The sequence below is a fragment of the Pongo pygmaeus genome, chromosome 8, assembly GCF_028885625.2.
Source record: "Pongo pygmaeus isolate AG05252 chromosome 8, NHGRI_mPonPyg2-v2.0_pri, whole genome shotgun sequence".
Lineage (NCBI taxonomy): Eukaryota > Metazoa > Chordata > Mammalia > Primates > Hominidae > Pongo > Pongo pygmaeus.
Genome location: NC_072381.2, coordinates 118,041,417 through 118,059,847, shown reverse-complemented (window position 1 = coordinate 118,059,847; position 18,431 = coordinate 118,041,417). Strand labels below are relative to the sequence as shown.

General features: G+C 36.9%; 1 protein-coding gene across 11 annotated transcripts in view; it reads right to left on the bottom strand.

Moving 5' to 3' along the window:
• VTI1A (vesicle transport through interaction with t-SNAREs 1A) overlaps positions 1–18,431 on the bottom strand; it is a 436,058-nt gene that overhangs the window by 207,548 nt on the left and 210,079 nt on the right. For 8 of the 11 annotated variants that reach the window (XM_054503165.2, XM_054503170.2, XM_054503169.2 and 5 more), the window contains 2 exons: positions 8,562–8,632; positions 7,845–7,906 (listed from right to left, as the gene is read on the bottom strand). In XM_054503165.2, coding sequence (XP_054359140.1) covers positions 7,845–7,906; positions 8,562–8,632 — 133 coding nt within the window. Of the gene's footprint in view, positions 1–1,345; positions 1,500–7,833; positions 7,907–8,561; positions 8,633–18,431 lie in introns of those variants that run through there. The other 3 variants (XM_063670272.1, XM_063670273.1, XM_063670269.1) reach the window with 2 other exon arrangements.

Genomic DNA, 18,431 nt, shown 5'->3' with positions numbered 1-18,431 from the left:
CAGTCCTGATGATACTGTTGGAACCTTTAGATGCCAACACTGTGCTTCAAGTCACTTCTACCCTTGGACTATTTAGTTACACGAGTTGATATATATCTTTTTTTATGGCCAGTTTGATCTGGATTTCTGCCACATGCAACTGGAAGATTTTGACTTATATAGGTGGCAAAAGGAGAACATTCCAGGTAGAAGTAACAGACAAAGCAAATGTCTAGAATTAGTGAAGAGTGAAGCTAGCTTGGAGGTTGTGAGTAGTTACCACTAGTAGGGACATACTGCCTACCCAAACGGAGCAGCAGCAAACAAGGCTAGAAAGTTCACTGCAAAACCTTAGCGATGAGACTAAGGAAGACATTCTGTGTTGGACATCACCATGGGAGATTCCTAAGTGCAGAAGAAACAGCACTCGTCTGGCACCCTCCCAGTAAATTGGTCAATAATACTCAAAAGGGCAAAAGAAGGGAAGAAGAAGCACAGAGACCAACTAGGAGCCCCCCCTCCCTAAATAGCCTAAATGAAATGGGAAATGTGTGAGACTGGAGGATTGCTTTGCTCCAGGTAGTACTCAGAATGCACTAGAGTAGTGCAAGAAGTGTTGCTGAGTGAGGGTCCCAGAAGGAAGGGGGAATGGTGGCGCCATGACAGAAACAGGGACATAAGGAAAGGATGATGGGATTTATTATTATTGATTTTTAATTAAAAAAAAATTCCTAGGAAACTCTAGTAACGGAAAAAGAAAATTTAAAAACATAAATTTAAAATTCATCAACCTAGAAGAACTATTAACATTTTGATTTTAGTCTTTGCTCTCAGGCCCTATTTCTTTTAAAACTGATGACGACAATGATAATAATCAATACCTCAATGTTTCCTGGCACTTTATTATGTGCCAGGCATTGTTGTGTGCACTTTACATGTATCTACACATTTATAAAAATTTCCATAGTAAAGACTATTGTTATCCCTATTTTGCAGATGAGGAAACTGAGGTACGGAGAGGTGAGATTCTTGCCAAAGGTTACTAGCTACAAAGCGGCAGAGCCAGTGTGGCTCCAGAGCCTACCACCCCTTACCTACTGGGACATATGCCTCTGGACGTATACATAGAAATTTCACATGAATAATTAAACAAGACCGGAAGTGTTTGCTCTAGCAAGGATAAGACTCCAGATGACAAAGTTAGATATACAAATAAAATTTCCTAACAATGACACTTGTCAAATTCCGGAGGTAAGGGAGATTATAGACTCTTCTGCTGCACGGTGTTGTTATTTCTCGGTTCTGGTTAATGCCACACAGTCTATGCTTAGCAATACAACAATTCGAAAGGACTCCTTAAGAACACACTCACTTGGGACTCCTATGGCACACAGTAGCTGCAGTTGAGCGCCTTCAGCCCACCCTCAATGGTGGGATCCAGTAGGGTTTGTTCATTGCTTTCAGGAACAACTGTCTGCACACCCAGAAGGGCTGTCTGACCATCTGTGAGGAAACTGGGTCTTCATAGAAGGATAAATAGTTGGTACAGTAGGAAAACCAGCCCCTGGAGACAGATGACTTATGTAGACTCTGATGATATTTACCCGTGGTTCCCTTATTTCTTAAAATGGGAGTAACAGTACCCATCTTATAAAGTTATCATAGGAAGTGAAAGAAGATAACATATAACAAATATCTAGGACTGTGGCTGCTACCTACCTATCAGAGAGTGCATAAGTAGCAGTTTTTTTGGTTACTGAAAGGCATAGCATAGTATGGATTTTGAATTTCCTGGTCAGTGAAATGAGAGGGGGGCATGGGACAGTGGGAGGACTGACATATGATTGCCAATGTTTAATATTTCCAAGTATTTATTTTTCTATTTACTGTAACAATGAACTTAGTTTAAGGAAATTATTTACCGCTACCAATTATTTCACAGAAGAAATGGAACTATAATAGCGTCTGACAATAAAAGTTGGCATAACAAAAACTCAACTGTTTGTTCTTATTCTTCTCATTTTACCACTAGTGAAAACTGGTTCTGATTCACAAACTGGCCCTTGGGAACCTTGTGTAGTGTGTCAAAAGAGCAAACTAAGTTCACATCCTAATTCTGTTCCTTTCTACAATATGTGAATCTGGATAGTTTACTTAACTTCACTAAGCACAGTTTGCCTCACCTATAAAATGGGGATAGTGATGCCTCCTTCACAGAACTGTTAAGGATAAAATCAGATAAGATGTACAATACATGATTTAGGGTCACATATGCACTTAAGGCTCAAAGAATGCAGCTGGTAGAGTTATCATTGACAGATAAGGTGTTGCATTCAAGTGTCTGACACTAGAGCAAAAATCTATGTTTAAAGGCACAAACACGTTATTAAAGAGAAACATATAAGCAAATCCAAAGCTATTCTTTGGTTTGGTAAAAACGTTACCCATGCTGGCCTTGAAGAGGTCGTAGGACAAAGGCAATGAGTCAAGTGTACGGAAATAAACTTATGCACATAAAAAGAACCAAGATTTAAAAAAATTCTCTTTGTAGCATTATTCTAGCTCAGATCCTAAATCTGTTAAGTCCAAAGAATCTATAGGAAATTCAATCACTTTATTCTGAAAGAATAAGCACTTGATTAAAAGCTGAAGAATAGTTTAGACATTGAGATTTTGCTACACTAATTTCAGGTCAGGGCCCAAGTTTATCACCAGTAAGTAAAATGTGCTGAGAGAGGAATGAGACAAACAGAGAAAAGAAAAAGAGAGAAGTAAAAATATAAATGCAAGGTGCTATGAGAGAAGATACTTTCTTCAGTGCCTAAAAATTTACAGCAAATTTTCAAGGACATGTTTCTCACAAGTCTTGAAAACTCTCTACTGTTGAATTTTCAGACATTATAATAAGAACAATTAGAATATAACAGAATGTTTCCTGGGCAAAATGAAGGAGAAAAAAGAATTTTTAAAAGAAGCTTAAACATCTAGCCATGGCATATGTAAGAATAAACCTGTTTTTATTTTAAAAATTACATTTCTATAGCTTACAGATCTTGCATTGGCATTCCTGGTCTATTTACTCTTAGGAATCATTCTGACAGTGCATTTAAGCTTTCCAGATGTTTTACCTGTCATTCTACCAAAGACTATGTTTAAAATGTAAAATATGATAGCAACGATAGGTGGCAATGATTCCCTAGGCTAACTCGAAAGTAACAAAAGTATGCATATTAAATAATATTGTGTGAATGGTGCTAGCTAGGTCAACTGCATTTAATACTGTCTGCTTTGTTTATACTACAGATTAGTTACAAAAGACCTCTTAGCAGCTCCATGCATAAGTAAGTTAACCATACTCATACTGGAAGGATAAACAAAATTCACTTTCTGAAGGAAACAATCTGAGTGTGTGTGTGTGTGTGTAAACGGGGGCAAATATAGGTAGTGTGGGGGAGAGAGGAAATTATTTCATTTGAGATTGTCAAACAGAATAGGTGTTAATCATCTATGCCATTTCTTCTTTTCTTTTTGTTTTTGTTTTTTTTTTTTGAGATGGAGTCTCACTCTGTCACCCAGGCTGGAGTGCAGTGGTGCGACCTCAGCTCTCTGCAACCTTTCGCCTCCCAGGCTGAAGTGATTTTCATGCCTCAGCCTCCCAAGTAGCTGGGATTATTAGCTACTGCACCTGGCTAATTTTTTTCTATTTTTTAGTAGAGGTGAGGTTTGACCATGTTGGCCAGGCTGGTTTCGAACTCCTGGCATCAAGTGATCTGCCTGCCTCGGTCTCCCAAAGTGTTGGGATTACGGGCGTGAGCCACCACACCTGGCTTATGCCATTTTTTTTTATAAGCACTTTGCCAGCATATACAATGCAGCGGAGGAGCCAAGGTAAAGTAGTAACATATCCTGTAAATTTTTGTCAGTGGAGCTCTTAAACTATAACTTTGTTACATTCCTGAGGCATTGTTCATATACTTTCAGAAACAAATATACAATTAGTGATCAATCATTAACTCTTCAGAGGTAAAAGGAAATAGAATCATGATTTCTTTTTATTCTGACTCTGAATTTTGAAAATGTTAATTTTCATTTTTACTGATTGCCAACAGTTTGAACGAATAAGACTTTCTGCTCAAAGGTATAGAAAAAATACACACACAGACACATACATAAATACATACCTATGAAGAGAGACATTTAAGTCTCCTAGTGATACTGTGACACTTTAAGACAGCCAATTATAATAATCAAATTTTGTGAAAGTCAATGAAAAAATCCATTTATTGGACCCAGTTACAACATAAATGGTCATTTGTTTCATGACCATTTTCATTATTATCTGAATTCCACTTTATTTAAACTCTGTCTACAGAGCTAGGAAATGAACAGTTTGTCCCTGGATAGCTCTCCATCTTATGTCAGGATAGAAGAAAAATTACTTTCCAGGAAATCAGCCATAGCTGTGTTCTGATGTCGAGTTTTACTATTATAATTTTGAATGAAGCAATTTTCTCCTTTGTTTTCTTTCTTTTGGTAATATGGCGTGCTTACACGAAGAGCAATTTCTTTTTGGTTGAATCAGTTGCTATCTCACTAAATTACATATTATATGTCAATTTTTTTGCATACCTTAGTTCTTTTCAAAATTTGTTTGTAATGATTCCATATACCATTTTCTATTTCCCTATTTTTTTCCAAACAGGTTGGCATTATAGCCATTTAACTCGTATTTTTTATTAGTTATTTGTTTTTCTGGTGTCCCTTTTAATGACCAGCAAGGACTAACTGGAGTTGTGGAATCTTCAACAGCTGCCTTGAGAATCCGTTAATTTTGTGGATTTCCATAGTACATTTTTATGCATACGTCCTCTACTACACTAAAGTACTCTTAAAGTGAGGATAAAATTGGTTTCGTTTCAGGATCCCCAGCCCTGGCATACAGACATTAAATATTTACTAAGGAAGTGAATAAGCAGAAGAAAGAAAAGAAGAAAGGAAAGAAGGAAGGAAATAGATGTTTATCTTATTTGAAGTTAATAAAATATTAAAAAGCATGAGTGGTAGATGATTCTTTAGTGGCTGCTGGATTTTATAAACTTAATTTTTGTTGCTTACTTATTTTTATTTCTCCATCTCCTTTTGGTCAGTTTTACAGATAATCAAGTGGACATACGCACAGATCTTGGTACCAATGGAACACTGTTTTCACCTGTCTTCACAACAGACCTACGTAAAATGGCTCAAATGAAGAGCTGTGCCAAGCCATTTCTGTTCACTTTACAAATTTAAGAACAATCAAGGTTTAAAAAATTTTAAAAATAACCTGCAATCTTTCTTTTAAATAAAGCAACTCCTTGGTTTGGTATACTACAGAATATTTAACTATTTTCAGTCACATAGAATTTATCATATGAAAATAATTAAGCTTATGTTATATGCAGGTAAATGCTCGCACTGCACAAAGAGGACATTCATTTCTTTTATAGATTTGTGAAGGTGACAGATGAGTACATGATTCGATAACATAACATTTCCTAAATCAGAAGCGCTTGTTGACACACGACATAGCTATGCAGTTTTGGTAAGAAGAAGAGTAAGAGAATGTGGCTTTTCTTTCTGAAACACAAGCTCACCAGGGCTGGAAACGAAAGCCATATGAATGGGAGAGATGTAACAGGGAAAGCAAAATCAGAGCATTCAATAAAAGGCTTTGGTACATAAACCCTGCCTCTACTTCTCTAGAGAGAGCTTTTGCATGAGATAACCAAAATAATGAAGCAGAGAGGTTGGTAAAATGTTTGTGCCTTTTTCCAAGTCCAAAATACATTGTATATCATATGCGGCAGTAATTAGAAACTAAAACCACTGCATTTGGTCCCCAGAGCACCTGCCATGTTATGGCATTGGTTGAAAATATCTGAATATCCTGGCTGATACCAAGATCCCAGCTGTGCCTAGTGAAATACATTGTCATGCATATGAACAGGTGGACTTAAGCGTACCCTTGGTTCAGATGTAGCAAGGTAATGTCCATCTGGGAATTTTTATTTCTGTTCATACTCTAGACACATCCCAAAAGAAGATAAGTCAGTGATTGACTGAGTTTGCCTACAAAGAGAACCCCATGTAGATTTCACCGGAGTAATTTCTTCCGTAGGGTTCTGAAACAACCACGTTATTATGATTTCCCTACAGAAAGCCCAGTCAAAGGTTGCAGAAGTTGTTTGTGCTTCACCCTCTCTAAATGACTTGCAAATTTATTCAAACACAATATGAGGAGATGCTTTATTTGTTGAAATAACTGTCTGCAGTGTCCTGCACTAAAGGGTGAGGTACATCAAGCAGAAACATGGACAGAAATACATTGGTTTTGAAACCCATAAATCCTTATTTGAATCTGCCAACCTGAAAGCCACGTAGAGCCCGCATAAACTATTTTTCCTAAATGCTACATCTGATTAAGCCATACCATTAAATGACAGCTGAACTTTAACATTAATATGATATTATTTAAATAACCACATCATTTTTTTTACACTAAAAATGATGAATGATTTCTGGACAGCTCAATTGACATAAAGCAGGAGGACTCTTTAATGAGATTTGACAAAATGGAGACGTATGCAGAATATTCGTTACAGCTCACACGCAGGAGCCCTCCCAGGGAAGCAACAGAGGTTTTTCCCTCCCCTTCCTTTCTTTTTTATTGTCTATAGGCACTGAAGCATTCCTTTCAATCGCCACTACCCTTCTCTCTGAATTCTGAGTTTTTCTTAGGCCATTTACATAGTACTCTTAATCACAGAATTTGATGGCTTATGATTCTGAGTTGGGAGTCGGGATCTAAGGAAATGAGGGGGAGTGTCACATTATGCCAGCCTTGGCTGGAAATGTCCCAGGAACTTTAGGCTTGCTACTGGTCAGGCTGCTTAGAAAAATCTTACCAGCCTTGAAGACCAAACCACTAGACATTTGACTGGTTCTTATGCAATAAGTCTGTAACACGGCAAACATACTTTTAGCAAACTATTGTATATGGATACGTGATCAGAGAAGACTTTATTTTTAGATGATTGTCTCTATAGTATCAACTATAACGATTTCCTTCTTAAAAATTCTAATTAAGCCACTCCAGAGGCGATTCTCAATGTTTCTCACTCACTTTTCTATCCATAGTTCCAAACTGACAGTCATGCTAGATGATATTTTTATGTGGTAGATTCTGAATGTGAAATAATTTCGCGCTGAATGTACTTATAAGAACATTACCTACATTCATTCATCTATTTTCTCATACTATTTAGCATATTTTCCATCAATCAAGGTTGAGTTACACATATAAAACATGAACATTTGTTTCCTAGCACATATTATTCAGATAATCTTGATGTTTTATAAATCATCTTTAAGTGTATACATAAAATGGAAATGTTTCCCCAAACAGCGTCACTTAAAAAAATGAAAACAAGGCAACAGAGAGCAAAGCTAATAGCAATTGTGCTCCTGAAAATGGTAGGTCTGCATTCCCTCCATAAGAAGGAGGCCATCAAAATAGAAAATAAAATCAGCCTGCTCCTGCCATGGGGCCTTCCTCAGGCTACGAAAAAATTCTTCATGTCTAACCCTAATTTTTTCCATAGCTTGAGGTTACCCCCCTAGCTCAAGCCTTTTCTCTAATCTGTGTTAGTATGTGTCCCTGTCCAAATAAGAGTTAATATCAGTGCTCTGTTATTTCAAACGGGTCCTGCACAGGGTACTAAGAGCAGAAGCTCAAAAGCATGGAATATGCCCCACTGCAATTGAATGAAAACATAGTATTTTAAAAAACAGACAGAGAGAAAGATATTTCCCTACCTTGCTCTTACCTTCGCAACATCCCCGTGAGAATCCTGGAACTTTTTCCCAAATTAGCATCTGTTTCCCGAAGCTACAAGAAGACAGCAATGTTAAAACAAAACAAAAATTCATGCAATTAGATTATTTCTAAAGTGCATGGCAAGCGACAATTTATTTCATGATAGAAAATCCAAACAATAAAAATGTTCAAATACACAAAAATAAATACATTCTGACAGCTACACAAACTTGGAAAATTCTTAAATTTGGAGAATGACATGTGAGAGGTAATCTTAGGAGCTTTAAGCTGGATACTAGAACTGGATATAAAAGCAAAGCACAGGCTGAAAAAGTTTCATATACATTTGGTAATTCATCTCCAACCTATGAATATGCAAAGTCCTAAAAACATATAAACAAAAATAAAATGAAGTGAGGAAAGATGACCACCAATAATTCTATAGTTTTCACTCTAAAAGATGAACATACTCCAAAATCTCCCTCAGTGACCTTCTCCTCTATAAGAAGTAAATAAAATACCCACCTGGGAGCATTCTGGAATGGAGACATAGAGTCAGCTGCTATTTGCTCCATCTCACCCTCTTTCTTTTCCTTTCCACAGACCTTATACCCTCTTTCACCTTAGATACATATATCTACCTAATTGCTATTGTTTATGTCCCAGTGCCTTTCATTTATGTCTTCATTTACTGAATATGTGAAAAAACTGTATCACTTGTACTTACTCTTTCACGTGCTCGCTGCATCTTTTCTCTGTCATGACTAAGGTTTTCCAACATCTCCTGACCAATTTGCTCTATGGAAAAGAAAATTTGAGTAAGGAAAAATGACTTGGAGTGCATATGAGAATAAATCTCAGAAGTACCAAAATGGCATAAAATGTTAAAGTTGCATGCACGCATTATACATCAGACACATATTTCAATTCATGTATTTGAAAAATATAAACAGTATTTGATAAATTTATCTATTTATCTTAGACATAATTAGATATTTGAACTACAGAACATAACCAACATGAAAATAATGATTTAGAGATGATGCCTTGCGCAGGCCACTCCAGCAAATATCAGCAAAGGTGGAGGAGATCTGAGGTCCATTAGTCTATTTTGTCATCATGGAATTTAGCTGTTGGTTTTTACAGGTTATAAGTAATGTTAATGATTCTGCTCTCCCTTTCCCCTTTCATTTTGCATATGTATGTCAGACTCCATTTAGAACAATTTTAATTTTAGTGTATTCACCATGCATAAGTAATCCTCATATGCTCACCTACTGTAGCTTATTGGTAGTGAACTATCTCTAGGCTTTTGCTCTCTTCAAGGCAAGGGCTCATTTAATGTGTTATCAGCGGCTGTAGGTACTTGAGTCAACTCAAGATGAGGTGCATTCCTTCTCAAGTAGTTGAAGAGAGCTCATGCTGGAGACAGTGTTTTTACCCCAGAACTTTGAAACCCTTATACTGTTATAGGCAATTTAGAACATTCTTTAAAAAGCCACACTGCTGAGTTCTAATGAGGTTTTCTCTTGCCATGATCATCTTATTCGGTTGACACTAGGCAGTCTCTTCTCCAACCATAGACCCTTTTAGAAGACAGTAGGTATGGCTTGACCTCATAAATAACCAGCTGCCTTGAATAAATCATTTTCAGACTCATTCCCCATTACCTGGGAGGTGCCTTATTCCATACTAGAAGGATGACTCTCTTATAATCTTGGCAATATCTGACTACCTTCTTCTACATTTCTCTCTCCTTTTCACTCTTGCATTGTCTCTTTACTCATACCTATAACAACAATCATCTCTGGCTTATAAACATATAGAAGCATTCAAACAAGCATCTATTATAATAATAACAAGTAATTTAATGACGTCAGTAAGAAGTCACCACAGTAGTTATTTGGCTCACATATGTACACTGCTAGACTTTTTTTTTTAAAGGACACCCTAAAAATGTAGAGCAGTAGTTGGGCCACATTGAGAGCTTTGGCTGTGAACTCACACTGCGTGACCCAAAATCCCAGTGCTGGCCCTTACTAGCTGTGTGGCTAACTTCATTGTGCCTCAGTTTATCCATAAATGGGAATAATAATAATAATAGTACTATATCATGAGATTGTTGTAAGAGTTCAATAAGGTAATTCAGTTACAATATTTAGCACAGTGACTGGCCTACAACAATAATAAGCATTTATTGAATGATAATTGATTGATATAAGAACATCAGTGGGCTACTATGATTTTGCCACTCACCTATCTTAGTCCTGTTGTAGCCCATTTGAGCTGCAATTTTATTCACAGGATAAAATATCTGTCCTTCCTTTCTCACCAAGTTGATGTTATGATCCAATGAGGTAGCCTAAGTAAAAATGCTGTGGAAGCTATAGGGTACCATATAAAGGCATGTCATGATATAGTATGTAAGATTCACAGCATTCAACAAAGAATCATTGAGTCCCCACTGTGTGCCAGGTACAGGTGCCAGGGATATGGCCAGGAAACAACATAAAGTGTTTGCACTCATGGACCTTCCATGCCAGCAGTGAGGAACAAGCAGTTAAAGAAGTGTTACAGAAGAGTTACAGACAAGTGTTAACAGAAGAATTTGTGTTTCAAAGCACATCAGAAAAAGCACTGCATATTCCTTTCATGACAGAAAATCCAACTCATAGAAAACAGTTACATACACTATCATAAATATATTTTTGACAGCATACAAATTTTTAACATTCTTTTCCAGTATAGTAGCTCCTCTTAGACTTATTCCAGCTCTTTATTATTAACCCCATACAATTTATTCTTAAGGTAAAATTGGGTAAGATATGTGGCTCCCAGCGGAAGCATCACAGCAGTGGAAGATGATATCAATAATGGAGAAGGAGGAAACAACTGAAGTTGAATTTTTTTCTTTTCTTGCACGACAATATTCAATTTTGTCATACTGTTATTACTATTCCATTGGATTTCTTTTATCAACATAATATAGCAATTATAATTCATTTTTTCACTTAAAACCTTTAATATATACGAGCACCATGAACACTGCAATTATTTCAGCAAAATACTATTTATATCATATTTTCTCCTGTTCAGATTGATGGTATTATAACATGTAATCTAAAATGAAGAGGAAATAGGTTATTACTATTGTGTCTGTGGCCAGTATCATATCCCCAGTAAGTATCTGTGGAAAGAATGAAGAAATAAAAGAATTAAATAAAGTATGCATAAGGTTTGAGACCTATTCTTGCTCTTAAAGCCCATCTAGTGTAGCACTGGAGAAGTCAACATCAGAAAGCAGGTAATAGATTCATCATTCTATCAGGTTCGCCGAGTGGAAAACTCTACTCTGAGTGGACCTACAGTCTGCTACTGAAGGAATCAACAAACAGGAAGTAAAGATTTGGGTCTTTTCAGGAGTTATAAACCACTCCCACAATCTTCTTGCCTCCCTAGACATAGCTCAACATCCCAAGTACTAACTCGATCTAGCAAGAGAAGAGATATTGGCAAGAGCGTATGCATCCCGGTCGTAACACCCAAATGCCATGCACCGTTGGAAACACAATTCTTTTTCCATTTTTTACTTGCTATCTTCCATTTTAATGCTCTAATAAAGAAAATTTCAGGTCAAATATATCACAATGATTACTATTATGGAATGAAAAAAAATTCACGTAAAGAAAGTTATGTGGGCTTTTTTTTTTCCCCCCACTGTGGGGCCCACTCTTCCAGTCGAACCAAAACAAAACAAGACAACAAATTAGAGGGGATTATTTTTAATATAGACTGTCTTTGGTTTAGCGATTATTTCATTAAATAATTAGAAACATTGTTAGGTTTATTTTTCTTGAATAATTTAACTGCAGATGTAAGCATTCACCAAAAACACCATAATGGAAAGAACACAAGCTCAGAGGCCTAAGCCAATGGCAGATGTGATATTTAAATTTTCAGTTCTTTAACTTCCATAGTGCCTTAAGAATGGAACAGCCATACTGCTGCTCTTGAAATAATTTGAGAAATCATAAATTTTATAAATATTGTACTTGTTGATTGCGAGGGTCTTCTTGAGATTAAGAAACAATGGGAAGCATAACAAGGCAATGAAAACTGATGGTGTATGCTGGAATTCTCTATGTCAATATGAGCATGATAAATGAATTCCTGGAAGGAAGAGCTCCTTCCTGTACTTCTCTCCTTTCCACAGTGGTCCTGGGAATCATCCTGGGAGTAGAGCTCTCAAACACATAAAATGAATTTTCGTTTTTACAGTTACCCAGAATCAATCATATCCCTGATCCATAGCCCCTTTTTATAGAGAAACACACGTGCAAAAGGGTTTTTGGCTAACATTTCCTTTACTTTTCGATCTTTTGGAAGATATACACAATAGCCATTGAATACTTTCCTGCCCCATAAAGAAATTGAGAAAGAATCAGGTAACATCAAATCTAGCAAGATACTTCCTGAAGGACTGGCCTGACATCATGAAAATAAGACTTAGTTTGAAGAGCTTATATCACTGAAAGCATCATGTCTCTCTACTCATAAAATAATCATACCATCTGAACAACAGTATAAGTCTAACATAAGACTAACATGAACTCTTTTTTTTAAACAAAACTTATAAGACCTGTATTTTGGAGGTGAGCAGATTAAAATATTCTCTATAAGAAGTTAGGACTGACTGAAGCTCACATCCTGTTATAAACTGGCTGAAAGGGAAGGAGCCTCAAATCTAATTCACCAGGAAATGTCCCATTTGATACACTCAAAACATTTTTAAAAATTAGTCATTTGGAATATGCAGGACACTCTCCAGAAGACAGTGATTATTCCTCAGCACACCTATATTTATTTTTCTTTTCATAAACTTTGTTAAGAATGTGGTTTCCAATGAATTATTTTAAAAAGTGAAAACAGCAAGTTGGGTCTTTAAAGAACTAAGAGAAGGTAAGGGTATCTTCTGGTACTTGAAAACTTCACCAGCAATTTTAGTAGCAGATAAAAGGCATTGCATTCACAGTTATACAACTGTTGTTTGCATATAAGGACTTTTGTGAAGTGCAGGAGTTCTGCAAAAGAGCTATGCTGAAGCATGTGTTTTCATATGTGTATTGCAGAACACCAACCAGATGAAAAACCTTGAAGTAATATTTCCTAACAATTTGGAGCACTGAATTTTCGACATGACTTGGGAACTTCTGGCCACAGAGTCTAATAAAGGTAGAAAACGTGCTGCTTCAGGAAGCAGAGGGATTCACATACAGCTTTCTCAGGAGGGATCTGATCATGGAGTGGTTGGGTCAGTCACTCTCTGGCATTTAGCATAGCTTCCTGGGCACTGACTCAGCTATCACGCCCTGAATTGCTAGGTTATCCTCTGTATTGATGTCACTCAGGCATGAAGAGCCTTTTGAATTTCTGATATCTGGAAAAATACGACAATGGAAAAGAGATTTCTTTCAATATCTTTCATTATTTGACAACCTAAGACACGTGAGGAACTTCTGCTTCCAGTTAGGATGTAGAAAGATGCCACAGAAAGATGCAAATGACCATTTCCATGGAAACAAGAAAAACCCAGACAAAATAATTACTAAACTTTTCTGGAGGAATTAAGTAGATGCAAAGAAGCTCTGATGAATTCTAGAGAGAAACAAGTACTTCGTGTATGAGCAAACAGTTGTGGCAACTTTGATACCAACTTTGATATAGGGCAAGTGCCTGCTCTGAGAATGAGCCTGCCACAGATAGAATTTATAGGGATGAGAGAAATCAGTCAAACATTAAATGATGCTGTAGGCTTACAAAACAGAATGGAATCTAGATGAACTCTAAACACACAAACAAATTGCTTGGTCTGATATTTCTCCCCAAATCTTCAAATCTGCCAAATAAGAGGGAATAAAGAAGGAGCTCATCAGTAAAGAGAAATCACATATTCCCACACATTCTTGTGTGCTTATATTTTAAGACGCCGTTAGAGTTGAGTCTAAAGGTGAACCAAAAAATATCTGAAACTGCGGATCAACCAACTCCCAGCTCAAACATTGACAATATGTTTTGTTTGTTTGTTTGTTTGTAAGAAGCAGCATAAACACAGGTTGGGAGTGCACTAATCACGGATGAATCCAATCTTATTACAGCTTCAGCTCAGCACCAACTCAACTTTTGGGAGAATCGGCTCCTTCTATTATCTAAATAGAAGATAGTGTAAAATGTTTTCAGAAAAAAAACAAACCCAGGATGTTATATTTCAGATTCCCTTATTCTTTTTTATACAGTGTGTGGAATACTATAAAATTGTAACATGCAAAAAAACAGGAAAAAAGAATAATCCAGAGAAAATACAGTCTATATGAGTATACCAATAGATCCTAGTCACTACAGTTAGCAGATAAAGATTTTAGAACTATTATAATTGTGTTAAAGAATTTATAGGAAAAGGTAAACATAATTGGTGAAAATATGAGTTTATCAAGAAATAAATGGAAACTCTAAAAAGAAACCAAATAAAATTCTGGAATAAAAATATAACATTTGAAATTAATTCACTAGGTGTACCACATAGACTATCCTTCGCTATAGAATAAAGGATCACTGAACATGAACATAGTTAATAGAAATTATCCAAACTGAAGGAGGAAAAAAAGTTAAAAAAATGAACATAGCATCAATAACTTGTGAGGTTATAACAAGTGGTCTTACATACATGTTGTTAGACTCCCAGAAAAAGAGATTATTAGAGACAAAAAACGGTATGAATAAATATCTGAAGAACTAACAGTCAAATTTTTCCAATCTGTATTTTTTTAAAAAGCCAATCCACAGATCAAAGAAGTTTAACAACCTCTGAGCAAGAGAAATAAATAAAAACCACATCTAGTCATGTCACAGTCCAATTTCTGAAAACTAAAGATAAATTTAAAATCTTGGCTGGGTGCAGTGGCTCATGCCTGTAATCCCAGCAGTTTGGGAGGCCAAGGCAGGTGGATCACCTGAGGTCAGGAGTTCAAGACCAGCCTCGTCAACATGGCGAAACACTGTATCTACTAAAAATACAAAAATTAGCTTGGCGTGGTGGTGGATGCCTGTAGTCCCAGCTACTCTACTCGGGAGACTGAGGCAGGAGAATTACTTGAACCTGCGAGGTGGTGGTTGCAGTGAGTCGAGATTGTGCCACTGTACTCCAGCCTGGGTGACAGAGCTAGACTTCCTCTCAAAAAAAAAAACAAAAAACAAAAAACTTAACAGCAGAAAAAAAGACACATTCAGGAGAACAATAATAAGAATGAAGCCTGATTTTTCATCAGAAACAATACAAACACACAATGGAACAACTTTCCAAGGTGCTAAAAGAAAAAATAAAAGGTCATTCTATTATTCCACGTCCAGTAATAATAGACTTCAAAAATTAAGATGAAATAAAGATATTCTTTGATAACCAAAAAATATTACCTAGCAGAAGTAAGTTGCAGGTAATGTTAAGGGAAATAATTCAGGCTGAAGGCAAATGACACTAGTTGGAAACCTGGATGTACAAGAAAGAATGATGAACACCAGAAATGGTAAATCTATGGATAAATATAAAAGCAGGCCAGGTGCATGGCTCATGCCTGTAATCTCAGCACTTTGGGAGGTTGAGGTGGGTGAATCACTTGAGGCCAGGATTTCTAGATCAGCCTGGCCAACATGGCAAAACCCCGTCTCTACTAAAAATACAAAAATTAGCCAGGTGATGGTATGTGCCTATAATCTCAGCACTTTAGGAGGCCGAGGAGGGCGGATCACTTGAGGTCAGAAGTTTGAGACCAACCTGGCCAACTTGGTGAAACCCCATCTCAAGCAAAAAGTACAAAAACTTAGCCGTGTGTGGTGGCACATGCCTATAGTCCCAGCTACTTGGGAGGCTGAGGTGGGAGAATCACTCGAAACCAGGAGGCAGAGGTTGCAGTGAGGCAAGATCATGCCACTGCACTCCGGCCTGGGTGACAGACTGAGACCCTGTCTCAAAAATAAATAAGTAAGTAAATAAAAACAAAAGCATTTCTTTTTCTCTTATATTCTTTCAAAGTAATTAACCATTTAAAATAAAAATAGTCCATGGAATACTATGCAGCCATAAAAAATGATGAGTTCATGTCCTTTTGTAGGGACATGGATGAAATTGGAAATCATCATTCTCAGTAAACTATCCCAAGGACAAAAAACCAAACACCGCATGTTCTCACTCATAGGTGGGAATTGAGCAATGAGAGCACATGGATGCAGGAAGGGGAACATCACACTCTGGGGACTGTTGTGGGGTGGGGGGAGGGGGGAGGGCTGGCATTAGGAGATATACCTAATACTAAATGACTTGTTAATGGGTGCAGCACACCAGCATGGCACATGTATACATATGTAACCTGCACATTGTGCACATGTACCCTAAAACTTAAAGTATAATAATAAAAAAATAGTGATAACATGCAGAAGCGAAATGTATGAAAACTAGCACAAAAGATGAAGAGGAGGTAAACAGAAGTATACTGTTGACTGGCTCTTGAGTTATATGTAAAGTAGCATATTTATTTAAGGTAGGCTGTAACCGATTAGCGATAAAAACCTTAATTTCTGAGTTTCTTTCTCCAATATAACACAGTACCCACTAGCCACATGGGGCTATTTAAATTTCAATTAATAAAATAAAATAAGACTTTAGTTCCTCAGTAGCACTATCCACATTTCAAGTGCTCAGTACCTACATGTGGTTAGCGGTCACTGTATTGGAGAATGCAGAAATACAACCATCTCTAAAATGATCTCCAAATTCCTTTGTCTTTAAGACAAACTGAAAGAAATCAAGAAGTATTCACTTGGGGTTTAATTTAGGTAAAACATTCCCTTTCTCTGGGCCTCAGTTTCCTTAAATGTAAAATAAGAGTCTTAGACTAGATGATCTTTAGTGCCCCTTGGCTTTAAAATATTAGAACTTGGGCCGGGCACGGTGGCTCACACCTGTAATCCCAGCACTTTGGGAGGCCGAGGAGGGCGGATCATGAGATCAAGAGATGGAGATCATCCTGGCCAACAGGGTAAACCCCTCTCTACTAGAAAACAAAAATTAGCTGGGCATGGTGGCGTGCGCCTGTAGTTCCAGCTACTCAGGAGGCTGAGGCAGGAGAATCGCTTGAACCCGGGAGGCAGAGGTTACAGTGTGCCGAGATCATGCCACCACACTCCAACCTGGGTGACAGCGTGAGATTCTGTCTCAAAAACAACAACAACAACAAATTAGAATTCAGTGACTCCAGAGAGCATATAAGAAAACTAGAGCACGGGACCAAATTAGGCCTATAGATATATTCCCATCCTGCCCCCAGAATAACGTTTTAAAAAACCCAAAACAATAGAAATTTAAATGCTTTTAAGCAGATCATATTGTTTCCATTTTGCCTAAGTCCCCAACATTAGACTGCTTCATACAGTAGCCTGCTTAGCTTCTGAGGACATTAGCATTTACTATGTACCATAAAATATTTACAGGCACTTTGATGATGATGTTATTTTAAAAAATTATACATTCATCTCAACTGAAGGTAAACTTAACACATTCTTAAAGAAATACAGCAAAAGACCATGCAGGGTCTATGCGCGCACGTGTGTGTGTGTGTGTGTCTGCGTGCGTGTATGTTTGTGTTTAAGCAATTACGTTTTAACACTACCTTCTCAGTAGCTGAGTATGTATTCTACTTTGCTTTAAGATAATCAAATCTATCATTAAGCAATTAAAAAAATCATCAGTGCTACTTTCATCAAAGTCATAGTAGCAGAACCTCCCCTTAGTTACCTGGTTTGCTGCAGATAATTAACAAACACTATTCCCAGAGCCCTCAGACATCAGTCAATGAAGCTGTGCTACCAATAATGATGCTCCGGAATGAGCAGGTACTATGTAAATTGAGGTTGTTAAACAAAAGGAACCATGTTAATTACAGCTCCATTCAAAAATGAGAATGAATCCATTCTATTCTATAAAATGAGACTTGAGCAGAAGGAAGGACATCCCTTTTTCACAATTCAATAAAGCCTGTAAAAAGCCAGGAGATGAAGCAGAAGAAAACCTGAATGGGCAAAACTGTCAAAACACATTCCAAAGGCTCACTTGTGGAATTTACCAAACACGTATTTACTTAACAGACAAGGGAGACGTGTTCACTGTCATCCAGCTCTCCAGGGTAAATGAATTACTCATTCTAAAAAAACAAAAAGTGCTTAAAGAATTGAGAAGTGATTAGAAAGTAATTAGAAAGGCTTTTTAGAAATCATTCTGAGCCGAGTTAATCACTATTTGTACTCTTTGTGAACTCTGCACACATTGCTATCACTAAATGTATAGCATTTTAATTATATGTTTGAGAAGTCACTATTGGGTGGACCACAGGACTTATGTGGCTAGCAAACATCTTTTGCTTCTATGAAAGACTATTTTAAGCACTTTTGAACCAGTTGGCAATCACAGCAAAATTTTTTTTAAACAGGAGGTTTCGTATAAAATGATAAACTTCTAGTTTCTTTTGAAATTTGGAATATCTGGCAACAGTGA